We start from the raw sequence: 13,629 nt of genomic DNA, 5'->3' as shown, positions 1-13,629 counted from the left end.
GCTTCATGGAGTTAAAGGCATAGATCTCTCTGTTGCTGTTCAAACAGGCCCTGGCCCCTTCTCCAATCAAGTACTCCTGTCATTCAATGGGATGACTAAAGGCTAAGAATCTCTTGCTTGCCTCTGTAATGGCTATTCTTGGATGGCCACTTGGACTACATCCAGAACTAGCTAAAACACTAGTGGCTGGGCACACTTAGGATTTTCTTAATTAAATCACTTGAAATGGGTAGGCCCATTTGTAATTTCCAGAATTTAAGACGGTTAAGATATACCTCCATTCTAGATCTTTTTGAGATTAGCTTCCAACCTCGTTAATCTGAGCTACATTTTCTGTAGGCCGCCTAAATAAAGGACATGGAAGAAGGCAGCTTTCTTTCTGCCTGCTTGCTGTCACTTTCAGTGGCAAGTCCTTTCTGATTGGCATTAAAACCTACTTTTGCTTACTAATGCTTCTGGCATGCACTAAAGGTCAGCCAGATCCCGCCAGGGACCGGCTTTCCCAGGAGCCTTTGTTTTGCTGAGAAACAACAATCTGAAACATTCTCAGAAAATCCCTAACAGCTGCCTGAACGTTTTTATATTTTTGGTTGTGAGCCTAGCCTTTAATGCCTGAGCCACCATCTCTCCAGGCCTGCCTGAACATTCTTGACCAGAGCAGTCACGCTTGAAAATCCCGGCCCTAGCAGGAGCTGGTGCCTCAATGCTTCTGATGGGTCCCCAAAGTTCCCATGGTTACCCACCTTGCTATTCCTCCCACCGAATTTGTCCCTGTGGAATCTAACAACCTATCCCCAGCTTGCTGCCTTTTGACTATGTTCAGTGGTTTCTCTTCCTTCCTTCCTTCCTTCTTCCTTCCTTCCTTCCTTCCTTCCTTCCTTCCTTCCTTCCTTTCTTTTCTTCCTTCCTTCCTTCCTTCCTTTCTTTTCTTCCTTCCTTCCTTCCTTCCTTTCTTTCTTTTCTTTCTTTCTTTCTTTCTTTTCTTCTTTTTTTAGATTTATTTATTATTATATGGAAGTGCACTGTAGCTGTCTTCAGACACACCAGAAGAGGGCATCAGATCTCTTTATGGATGGTTGTGAGCCATGATGTGGTTGCTGGGATCTGAGCTCAGGACCTTCAGAAGAGCACTCAGTGGTCTTAACCACTGAACCATCTCTCCAGCCCCAGTTCAGTGGCTTCTTGATGCACCTAACTTACAAGTTAACTATTTCATGAGTCACACACACACACACACACACACACACAAAGCAATGCTTTCTAGTTGAATTTTGGTTAAGACACCAATTTAAGTTCTTTATTATTTAAACACATCCAAGACTAGGTGGGTCATTATATACCCAGATTGTGGTAGACATTAGTGATATCACTTCTTCAAAGCTACTTCCTCCATGTCCTTCATTTCATTGTTTATTCCACATTTGCCATAGATTTTGCTGTGGACTCACAAGGTTTTCCACTTTGCTTCACATGGATTTCTTTGTGCAGATTGCCATCATTGCCTGATTTTGCTGGTATATTTAAAGTAACAAAGAATTAGTTCATGGTTATGAAATGTCTATGCCACTATCACTATCTAATACCCATGACAATAGTCTGTGCATTGGTTATAATTAATGAATTAATAAACAGAATGTTTAAATCTTACATTGTGTGTGTGTGTGTGTGTGTGTGTGTGTGTGTGTGTTGCCTCCTCCAAAATTCATCAGCAGTGCCTAAAAATATCCAGGGTTTATTTTGGTGCATTTGATATGACCCATGTATTTTTAGATATTGCTTCAGAAGGCAGCTGAGCAAACAGAGACATGATGACATGATTTTGTACTCAGCTTTGGCAAATATGCGTGGCTCATAACACAGTTTATAGAGCTCTGATTACTCTGTCATCCACATTCTGGGTGCCCAGATTCCGGGTCACTCCAATCTAATATGATGGGCCCGTGGCAACTAAGTAATCTGCCTATGTTATCCTTTCAGTCAAGATTTAGGCAAATAGATACAGAAAATTAAGAGTATAACTTTTTAAAATAGTAGCTTGGTTTTAGTGTTACTTGGGATTTTGTATTCCAGAGAACAGCCTGTAATGTCAGTGAGATTATGACCAGACTTAAACAGCAAAGTTCCTGGAGTGCCATACTTGTTTCTCCTCCTTTTATTAACATTCAACTTATGAGTTCTGACTTGAAGAGACCATTTGTATCCTTTTTATTAAAAACACCTGAGCCAGGTGGTGGTGGTGCATGCCTGTAATCCCAGAACTCTGGGAGGCAGAGGCAGGCAGATTTCTGAGTTCGAGGCCAGCCTGCTCTACAGAGTGAGTTCCAGTACAGCCAGGGCTACACAGAGAAACCCTGTCTCAAAAAAAAAAAAAAAAAAAAGAAAAGAAAAGAAAAGAAAAGAAAAAAGAAAAAGAAAAAGGAAAAAAAAAGAAAACAACTGAACTGGAATTACTTGGATAAAAGCAATAAAATGTTTAAAATAGTTTACCTATATTAAATGACCCAAGTCAAAGGAATAGCATCCCTTGGGTGGCTAAAGTAAGAATCTAAGAATGGAATGACCCAGAGTCTGGGCACCCAGAATGGAGGACAAAGAAATCAGAGCTCTATAATACCATGAGCGTATTCTTCCTCAAACCTATATGCCAATTTGAAAAGGCCACCTTGAGAGTCACTAATGGGAAGACCAGAGGAAGAAACGAAGATGGGTATGCAGCAGTTCATTTTTCAAATGGGAAAGGCAAACACTCATTCTCCAGGAAGTGCTTTCTGCAGGAATGAGAACAGACCGCTTTCATTCCCTTGTTTCTTTCATGTTTTACTTTCCGACTAACTTGGTTAGACATAGGTTCTCGCTCTGTAGTTCAAGCTGGCCTAAAGCTCTGACTCCTCCTGCCTCAGCCTGACAAGTGATGGATTTAAACACAGACAGACACCACCTTGCCTAGCATCCGGTTTTTCTAAATTCCCCGGGCAACACGACACTCCTTTAGAGTGACACAGAGTAAATAACCATAATCAGACATATCCTTTGCCAATTCAGTTAGAATTAAGCCTTTGGGGTTGTGTTTTGATTTGCTGCAGTTAGCTCGGTGTTGGGCTGTCTTAGTTAGGGTTCCTCTTGCTGTGATGAAATGACACGAGCAGAGCAACTTGGGGAGAAAAGGGCTGAGTTTGTTAACAGTACCATACATCACCTCAGTAATAGGAAGAGCAGGAACTCAAGCAGGCCAGGAACCTGGAGGCAGAAGCTGATACAGAGGCCATGGATGGGTGTGGCTTGCTCAGCATGCTTTTATTATAGAACCCAGAATCACCAGCCCAGGAATGGCACCTCCCACCTTGGACTGGGCCCTCCCCCATCAGTCCCTTGCCTCCCACCATCTTAGCTAGTTATTTTCTCAAACGGAGGCTCCCTCCTCTCTGATGACTATAGCCTTTGACAAGCTGGCATAAAACTAGCTAGCACAACACAGTTGTGAATTTTTTAATTATTAATTAATTAACTCATGTGTGTACCACTGTGAGAATGTGGAGATCCAGGAGCTTGTATGCTGCCTCTCTCTTACACAGGAAAGAAACCATGCTGAGAATCACCTTTTCCCATCCTGAGTCAAACCCAAAGTCAGTAAAGAAGCAAGGGGCTGGGGATCGATGGAGTCAAACCCCCCTGTGGCCTTTATCCCGTTCTATAATTCCTTCCAGTTCTTCTTCCTAGTTCTATACTGTTCCTTCTGACAGCCCTACCAAGCTGTAGCCTTTATTACAATTCTCAATCACATGTGGAAGGCTTACGAAAGCTGAAAGACAGACACATTTCTGGAATCCAAAGAGCAAATCTAGATTTTTTTTTCAAAGAAGTATTGTGAGTCTGCTGTATTTTAACATACTAAGTTTAGTATGTTTGAGGTAGATGATCCATTAGGGGGACTGGTGGGCAACTCATGTGTGGCTATTACAATCTGGGCTCTGAAGAATACTTGTTCTACAAGGTCATTAAACAAACCAAATCTGAATAATAATTTATGAATTTTAAAAATAATTACTATGCATATTAGTATATTAAAGGCTTCCAGAAGTCATAATTCTTTTTTAACAAACCTATTGAGATTGCTCTATCATATCTGATGGAAACAAGGAATATCCCCTACCCATTAAAATTTAGCACTTAAAAAAACTTGTCCCAACACGAATAAGTATGTTCTATAATGAACTTGCTAATGTTTTAGAATTGTCAGATAGATAAAATACTCTGTAAATGAATATTCAAGATAAGCATTATCTTTTAAGCGAAAATTATAATAAGCAAATTATTATTCATTGTAGCCAGGTATGGTGCTAAATGTCTATATAACCCAGACAATCAGAAAGTTAAGGCAGGATCACTGGTATAAATTAAAGACCAGCCTGGGCTATAAAACAAGATGGTGTCTCAAAACAAAAACAAAACAAAAATTAAATTAAAAAATAAAATAAAATAAGAAGAACCTTGGTTTGGAGGCAATTATCCTCTCCTGCAAAACAAAAGTCACAACCAGAAAGCGAGGTGGGCAGAAATGTCCATCCTGTGTAGTTTATCAAAACAAAAACTTGAATTCCATTACACATTCTTGTGTCTAGAAAAACTGTTTCAATGTTTTCAGCCATAAAAAATAATGTAAAAAATAAAGCCTTTCTTAACTAATTAGCTACACAAGAGCTAGGAACGGGCTGACCTCATTCTCACAGACTGTGGTTGTAATTCAGAGGTTTCTATGGTGACAAGGTTTAAATAAGTGTCCCGTTGTTATTCCGCCTCTGGGAAGTCCAGATCTCCCAGTGTCTGCCAGTCACCTCTGGAGGACTGGCTCATTCCCCAGGTAGTGAGCTTGGTGAAGCCTCCCTTGTTTCAGGCAGATGCACTTGAGGATGTTATGAGAACTCGGGTGGTGTATGTAATGTGAGTTGGGAAGAAACCCTTTGACTATGTCACTACACTTGTCAAGAAGCACTAAAGTTAATATCTGGTTGTATTCAAACCAAGTGAAGTTTAAACCAACACTTGAACTTATTCTAAAAGGGTAAAGTAACAGTTTTAAAAGCTGAGCAGATAAAAAAAAAAAAAAAAAAAAAAAAAAAAAAAAAACAAAAAAAACCCTTAAACTCAAACTTACATGAAGAAGGCACAGCTTTTTCCTTTAAAACTCTTGATTTGTATCTGCGCTTATAGCTATAGGCTGGAAGACGGTCGATTGTGATTTCTCCCACTGTTGGTTTGACATCAAACCACCCTATAAAAGACAAACACCAAAGGCATTAAAAGATTTTTGTAACAATTAGTAGTTTCATGCTGGGAGTTTAACTCAGATCCTCTGGAGGATTAGCCAGTGCCCTTAACACTGAGCCACACCTCTCTATTCCTGCCCTACTGGTAATTTTTGATGAGCAAAGTAGTCACTGTATTTTAATATATTACCTTGAAGGTAGTATTTCCGTACTTTGAAAGTGTTTCCATAATTTTTTATTTTGTTGCTTGTATTTGTTTATTTGAATGTGTGTGTGGGGGGGGTGGGGGTTGTGCGTATCATGGAAATCGGAGACAGGCTTTCAGGAGTCCACTTTCTCCTTGGGGATCAAGCCCAGGTCATTGTGCTGTGTGGCACACTTCCTTTCCCACTGAGACTTTTGGGGGGCCCCTTCTGTTGTAATATGCTTTTATTCAAGATCTTACATAAAAAGATAGGGCATGAGGATCACTCATTCCAACAATATTTTGGGAGAATGAATACACTTGAAACATCATTACACAGCTCAAAATAAATCACATAGTGCCAGTGCCCTCCCCTGCTGTCCAGAGTTCCTATGAGGACATTGACAACAGTAGGGTACTTTTACCTATTTCTGTCGTTCATGTAAATAAATCAAACAGTATCTATTTTGTTTTGCAGGCGTGTATTTGCTTTTGTGGCAACATTATTTTCACATTTTTCAAATGTATTCTAAACTTATCCTATCAGGTGTACACTTGAGCATTTTCTCTTAACCCCTAGAGGTCGTTGCCATCCTTGTAGTTTATCTTACAAGAAGTTTCCCACTTATGACTCATGCTTTCGGAGGCAAAACAAGCCCACCCAGCAGCAGCATTCCTATAACTATAATAATTGCTACCAATTACTTTGGGAATAGATTTTAAAATTGGCTCAGCAGGTTAAAAGGTTCAGGTGGAAAGAGAGAGCTGATTTCATAGAGTTTTCCTCTGACCATGTGTGGTGTGGTCTACATACAACCATAAACACACACACACACACACACACATACAAACATACACTCAAACACACTCACACACTCGCAAAATAAATGAATATGAATCACCATAGGAGACTTAAGTACTGATTATTTAAAGAGGGAGGAAAGTGATCCTGGCTGTGTGAAGGTATGTTCAAAAGAAAACAATGTACAGGAATACAGATGGGCTTTTAAATGAAATGAAACGTTCAGCAGGGTCTGGTTGCTTGATTTAGAAGTAACCTCGCTGGGATGTGGAGACTCAGGTCCCATGCTCAGCCTTTGTTTTTATTTGATTGTTTTGTTTGTATTTTTAATTTGCCTGTTCTTGAGAGAGCAAGTAGGACGGTATGGAGTGGAGTTGAGAGTTAGAGGAGTAGGGGGATCTGGGCAAGGATGGGGAAAACTGCAATTAGGATATGTATATTGTGGGCAAATAACTATTTTCAAAAAATTGGAGGGAAGACAAGGAGGAATCAGGGGCTGTTGAGAGGGGAACTGTATCAGGATATGTTGTAAGAAAAAAATATTTTGAGGCTGGAGAGATGGCTCATCGGGTAAGAGCACTGACTGTTCTGCCAAAGGTCATGAGTTCGAATCCCAGCACCCACATGGTGGCTCATAACCATCCGTAAAGAGATCTGACACCCTCTTCTGGTGTCTGAAGACAGCTACAGTGTGCTTACATATAATAAATAAATAAATCTTAAAAAAAAAAGACTATAAAAAAAAAGAAAAAAATATTTTTCAATAAAAGGAAAAAGGCAAGGAGTTTCTCTGAAAAACAAAAAAAAATTAAAGAAACCCACTTAGAAAAAAAGAAGTATTATATGAGGCATGGTGATATAACTAAATGGTAGGGAATTGGCCTACATATAAGGCCCTGGACTTCATAGTTCATACAACACACATGGAATATGCAAACACAAGTGCGTGTATGTGTGGATAAAATTGAGAATGACATGATAGTACACATAGTTTAACTCTGTTTTAATTGAGGAATCTTTCAACAAAAGCAGGAAGGCTTTGGTTTCCGTGGGTGGAGGATGTGGTGAGCTCAGTCACAAAGGGGGAAGGTGTTGGTAATACTCCATTTCTTAAACTCTATCAAGATGCACAAGTGCCTAACACCATCTCCAGTTTTTAAAACTATTCATTGTGTAAGATGGATATGAGACACATTTTTCAGCAAACTTGTAATGTTTGAAACATTCACATTTTGAATATAAAATTAAAAGGATGAATGCCTCATATTCTTTGAGCACAAATTCATGAATAAGACAAGATGTACAGAGCCATATTGGGGCAGTCATGCACAGGGTTTGAGTTTGACGTTGGTCAAGGACAATCCCTGGCTCGGGCAGGAATATGCCTATAGGACTTAATAGGGAAGTAGGTTAAAGCAGGAATTTTTATCCTTGGGTGGAGTGCTAAGAGTGTACTTGACTACGGTCAAGGTTAACTTCTCCCAGATAGCCAGGATCCTGCTCCACCCAGGGTGGAGTGCTCAAAGTAAAGGTTAAGTTCAGTGTTCCTCCAGGTCTAGGAATTCCTGAATTAAGCAGGTGACCCACCCAGCTGCTGGAGCAGTCAAGACGAGGACCTCCAAGAGAAGCTAGACAACTTCCACCGGAACTCAGCCCTGAGTCTCGGGTGAAGGGTTTGCCCAAACTGTTAAAAGGTCTGGCGCCATTAAAGTTTCCGGCTTTGATCAGTGAATATTGTCTTGGCCCTTCTTTTCGCCCCTTCCCTATCCATCCCTCAGCTTCTGTTCCAGTGACCCACTTCATAATAGCTGCAGGCAGCTATAGACTCCAACAGCAAGAGACCATAACAAGTCAAAGAAGAGAAACAATATAATATAGGATTCTGGGAAATGAACACAGTGAGGGTGGACAAAGTCCCGCACTGCATTCATGTGCAGGTTAATGTGGAGAATTCAAGGTGGAGCCTTCCTTCCACCTTCCATATACCAGGACCAAAATGGCTCTTTCCTTCAGAAAATGCAGTTCAAAGGAAGAAACATTCTATTGACATGCATGTTTCTTGGACAGTTGGTATGCTACAGAAAGGCTCAGTTTTCTGTATTCCGTTTTCTGTGTGAAATTTAGGCAGTGGATAAGATATATGATAAACATTAAAATAAAATAGGCAAAAGGGAGCACCTTTCCCAACTGCCTGGGACAACTAATGAGCAGTATGACAAGAGTTTGAGATAACTTTGGGAGAGCAAAGGGTCCGGTTGCTTGATTTAGAAGTAACCTTGCTGGGATGTGGAGACTCCCATCCCTGGGAGCCTCCCTTTGGAAACCTGCCCTTCCATCCACATACCAACAAATATACTCTGGATAAAAAGATCTCTGACCATTTCCTTCCCAATAGCATCCAGAGTGAATTGTAATAATCTAAGCTTTTCCCAACGACTTAAGGATCACTTTAGTCAAATGTTCCTGCTCTTTTGAGTTATAGTTGAAATGTGTTTTCCACAGAAGTTTAATAGACTGACAAATTGTTTTTCTGAAAATGAGCGTGTATCTCTATGTAACTTGTGCTTCCACAAAAAGCAAGAGACTGAAACGTAACCCACTCCAGTGATAAAAAAAAAATCATTTTACTGCATGATTCTCTCTCATTTCAGGTTAGGAACAGCCTTGGTGATTTCAAAAGTACTCACCTGTCTCCAGGGAAGGCTTACCTGGATTCAATTTTCTGCTTAATTTTCTCTGCAGCATTTGCAGAAGGATGAGGAATTCTATCTTGAGTTCATTGCTGAGTATATTAGGATTGCTTAGGAGTTCCGATAGCCTAATGTTATTTTTGATAGACTTTGATACTGTACTTCTTGGAACCAGGGGCAAACGCATTTGGTAACTATAGTCTGTGAAATTAGCGAAATCATCCTGGATACTTCTAATTCTGGAAATAAGAAACAAAATACCATTGGCAAACTCTGCCTTAGTAGCATGCCTTATATCATCAATAGTTCACCTTAAATTATGCTGTTAGAAAATTTCAAGCTACTTACTCTTGATGCGTTAGTAAAGTGTAAATCTCCTGAATCAGGATTTCAGGCACCCCAGCCTTACAGTGAATTGTTCCATGGATTAGTTCTTTAGGTAGTTTAAATTTTTTTTTCGCTAGAAACTTTAGTAACAGAAAGAAAATATTTCGTCATCAGAAGTTCTAGAAAAATAACCAAATGCTATAAATTTGCTTTACCCAACTCTTTTCTCTTTTGAACTAATTTTTATGTTAAGTATCAACATTCACTATTATTTCTTCAAGAAAGCCACTATTTATACCACACTAATTGTCATATACTAAAAAATTCATTGTTTCTTTATAGTTTTGTAATATAAACAACTGGAATTTGACTCATCATTTATATCCTAGACTTGACATAGCCTTGCTCTCTCTGTTTCTCTCTCGGTCTGGCTGTCTCTCTCTCTCTCTCTCTCTCTCTCTCTCTCTCCCCTGTCTTTCTGTTTCTCTCTCACATAGAGATATAGTGTACTTTCTAAAACAAACTTCACAGTAAACTCTCGTTAATTTGGTGATTTACCTTCTCTATTTGTGCCCAGTTATCCAACTTGACTTTTAAGGAAGTACCATTTTCAAAGGATGATAATCGAAGGTCCCAGGGGTAATAGATACAGAATATCTCTGCAACTAGGTAGCCATTCGAAAAATCCCTGATACATAATAAGGAAATGGGGGAAATGCGTAATTAAGATAATTATATAATGGTTATAATTAATGGTTAATACAATATATTGATAAAATATCTGGGAAAACTTGTGTTGGTTCATTTCTCTGAGGATGATTCTCAGTGGGAAAGCAGTTTGCTAAAATTACCGTTTAGAGCTTAGGTGTTCATTTAATGAATCCTTCCTTCTACTTATTAGATTTAACAATGTTGCCAAGTGATTAAAATGCTTGTTGAAAGTTTCACAGATGTTTGAAAACACCCAATACTGGCATTATCCGTTTTCCTGCAAAAGATCTATGGTTTTCATTTTTATGGAATTTTGTTCACATTCTACAGTAACAGCCAGTTACACTCGCTGTAGTTTCCGTTAAACAGCCGCTTTTAAAAATCTCAGGTAACTAGATACATCTTGTAAAGGACAGTAAACTGATCCTTACTATGATTAATACAAACAAAACAAAAACCTTGTCTTAGGTAATTATCAAGCATTCCAGATTAGCTTAACTCTACAATTTAATGATCAGTTGAGTGAAATCAATGAACCAAAGGTTACATGTTTTTCAGGCGCTTCCTATCTTGATTTGTAGGCCTTGTGGCTCGAATGAGGAGGGGAATTGGATGGGGAGGGTGTCTCCAGGAGGACCAAAAGCAAGGCCAGGGCGGCTAATTCCAGGCTTAGGAGAGCCTGCAGGTGCCTTAGGGGAGGGTGACACCTCGGGTAGAGAGGGTGAGTCACTTGGTCCTGTCTGGCTTCAGCACCTGGTGACATTCCTAGGGAAGAAGCTGAGATCCAGGCCCTGGAGCCAGCGCAGGACAGAACGACTCAGGCGGGAGCTCCTCGGGGGATGAGGATACACCAGACATTTCTTAGGCTTCTTTCCGGCGGGAACTGCTGGTGGTGTAGGCAAGGTTGTCTTGGATGATTCTGCCGCCGGCAGTGGTAAACACTCCTCTGCCTGGCCGGCGGCAGCCATGGTGCTTTATGGGTTTCTATGGCAACAGACCAGCTGTGCGCTGATAGGGGCGGGGATCGAGGCTCTTGCGTCGAGGGGCGGGGCTTCGGCCTCCATGAAGGCTCAGTGTTAGTGAAGTTTAGGATGTGACTCAATGGTTTGGAGTTGGTAATCTCTGGATCCACTGAACCTTAACAGTCTGAGGAACTTAACCTCAGGACTGAGCTTCAAGTGTAAGTTGTTGGCTTCGCTTGCACTGTTTAAAAAACTTTCTTTTTATATCTCAGTTCACACATTTTATATTGTGTGTATTATGGTCTGCCAGCCAAAGGCCATTGCATTTTGAAGAGAAAGGTGAGAAAGCTCTAGAAGACAGTGAAAGTTATTTTGGGGAAGATGAGCATGGGAAATAGAACTGGAAACCACAGAAATTTTATTTTAGGAAGAAAACAAGTCTTCAAACTTTATTATACCTATTTCCTTAATGATATAAAATGTGCATTAAAGTCACATATTTTAAAACAATTTATAGATTACATTCGTATACTTCAAGATACCCTGGGATGTATAGTTTCATTCAACAAATATTTACTGAGTTTTTCTTCTGTGCCGTAACTGATTGCAGACATTTGTATTTCATTAGTGAGTGATGTGAAAAATGAAAAAATCATTGCAAAGTGGTCATAGCTAATTACAAATTAAATAGCTATGCAGGAAGATAATAGTAATCCCTTGAAATCTCTATAGAAAGAATATATTTAATATTGAATATGAATATACTTCCCACATGTAAATCATGGGCTAGATCTTGGTGGTGTTATATAATATTTTATTGACTGTTTATTTGTATAAACTTATCACTTATGAGGTAGATTAATGTGATTTTGTATATGGTTAAAATGAGGTCTCAGGAGGCAGCTCAGATGCTTAAGGGACTTGCAAATAATACATTGCACATACAGACTGTCTGTCTCCCTCTCTCTCTGCTGAGTTTGTTTTTCTTAGTGGTACATACATTTTAAGTGTTGAAGCTCTGAAGGGAAAAGTATCCTGACAGTTGGGAATACCAATATAAATTTACTCCACACCACAAACTTCACACAAGAGATTTATTGGGAGGGAAAATCCCAAGAGGATGGCTGCCTCTGCTCTGGAGAGAAGACAGCAAGAGACTGAATAATAGACGGGAATTTATATAGATTTTTTTATGGGGCGGAGTTTTCCAGGACAGAGACTTTCAGGGTGAGGACTGATGGGATTTCAAGTCCTGAGCTTGAGGTACTTAGTGATTTGGTTTTGTATTCCATCCCCTTTTCCTACATCAGGCCCATGGGTCAGCAATGGGTGACAGTCCCTGCTGTAGGCAGCCTTAGCTGAGGTGCCATCAGCACAGAGCCACTTGGGGAGGCTGGTGAGGAGGTGCCACCATAGCTGTGGCAGCTCCTGCAGTGTTACCTCACTGGATGGAGGCGATGACAGTCCCTGCAGCTCACCACTCATGAACTGTGTATGATTTCAGAACTGGCCACTTTGCATGGGATAACCAATAAGGGGGTCCCCCTAGGTAAGCTCATTCTCCTCTCAGCACCCAGAAGTTCCCTGTGGTTCTTTCTCTAGGTTGGGGGTGGGGACGCCGTGAAACTTTCAACCTTCCACGTTAACACTGCCCTGGATATGTCCACTGTTTTACGAATATCGGGAAATAAGTAGCCCGTTAGGCTTACAGAAAGTATTTATGCATGAAGACGAACACAAGACCTATGGATGCAAATTAGCCAACCACTGAGGTTTAATTCTGGAGTCTTAACTCTGAAGTTAGAATTTTTATCTCTGGAATGTGTCAGTTGTTAAGTGCATGCCTCTCTGGTATAACATACTTTATATGCTACTAAGCTGGGATTCTGACATCTCTTTTGCTAAACATGTGTAAACTCTGCCAGTAATGGAGACTGAAAAACCCAGGATGCTAGAGGAAGAGAGGCTGTATTTGCTGGTCCCCATTTGCTTGTATGTTGCCATGACAACAAAGCCTTCCCTGGCACTGGCAACTGCTTCCTGTATCCAGACCAAGCTTCCTTTTTCCTTTATTCTTTCCCCGATCTTTCCTGCTTTTATCATACTCTCACGGGGATTTTAGAAACAACCCTCAAGTTGTCCTGAGAAGTTTGAGACCCATATTTTGTTCTCAGATAGTCCCCTTAGAATTATTAAAATGCAACACTGGGTGCAGGCAATCTCTGCTCAGAATTCTGAGTCTAAAGAGCTTGGCCTCCAAGCCCCAGGCTGTTAGAACATCAGCATCCACAATGGTGTCTGTAATGCTGCCAAAGCATCAATAGTGATAGTAATTAGATGTTCCTGTCCTAGTTGCTCAGTTTTTAAGCATCTGCTTAACACATTTCTTACATTACGTTCTTGGGCATTGGTATACAGAACAACTCTTTTTTTCTGAAAGGATGCTGACTGATACCAGAAGAAAAGATTTCCCCTATTACTAGCTTACCTACCTTTTACTCAGGCATCTAAGGAGCTAGGTACTTCCTGTTCATTGGGTTGTTAGAATTGTAGGTGTTAAAGACAATTTCCTGAGTCCAGCTATCTCAGGAACAAGTTCCATCCTGCTGTCAGGGCCCAAACTGAGTTTATGTTCAGGCCCCAGATCCATCTCCTATCCTGCTTCCTCAGGTTTTCATATTTGTCTGTT

The 13,629-nt window shown here is 40.3% G+C and overlaps 1 protein-coding gene across 1 annotated transcript; it reads right to left on the bottom strand.

Annotated features, from left to right (window-relative positions):
• Positions 1-1,410: 1,410 nt before the first annotated feature.
• On the bottom strand, positions 1,411-10,946 carry Spata4 (spermatogenesis associated 4). The gene is made up of 6 exons (XM_052162716.1): positions 10,732-10,946; positions 9,826-9,955; positions 9,289-9,407; positions 8,938-9,179; positions 5,153-5,269; positions 1,411-1,511 (listed from the first exon to the last, which is right to left on the bottom strand). The coding sequence occupies exons 1-6, from the start codon at positions 10,944-10,946 to the stop codon at positions 1,411-1,413; spliced, it is 924 nt and encodes a 307-aa protein (XP_052018676.1).
• Between the last annotated feature and the right edge of the window lie 2,683 nt (positions 10,947-13,629).

The sequence above is a fragment of the Apodemus sylvaticus genome, chromosome 18, assembly GCF_947179515.1.
Source record: "Apodemus sylvaticus chromosome 18, mApoSyl1.1, whole genome shotgun sequence".
NCBI classification, from domain to species: domain Eukaryota; kingdom Metazoa; phylum Chordata; class Mammalia; order Rodentia; family Muridae; genus Apodemus; species Apodemus sylvaticus.
Note: the sequence above shows the minus strand (reverse complement) of the source record. Positions and strands in the feature narration are given on the sequence as shown.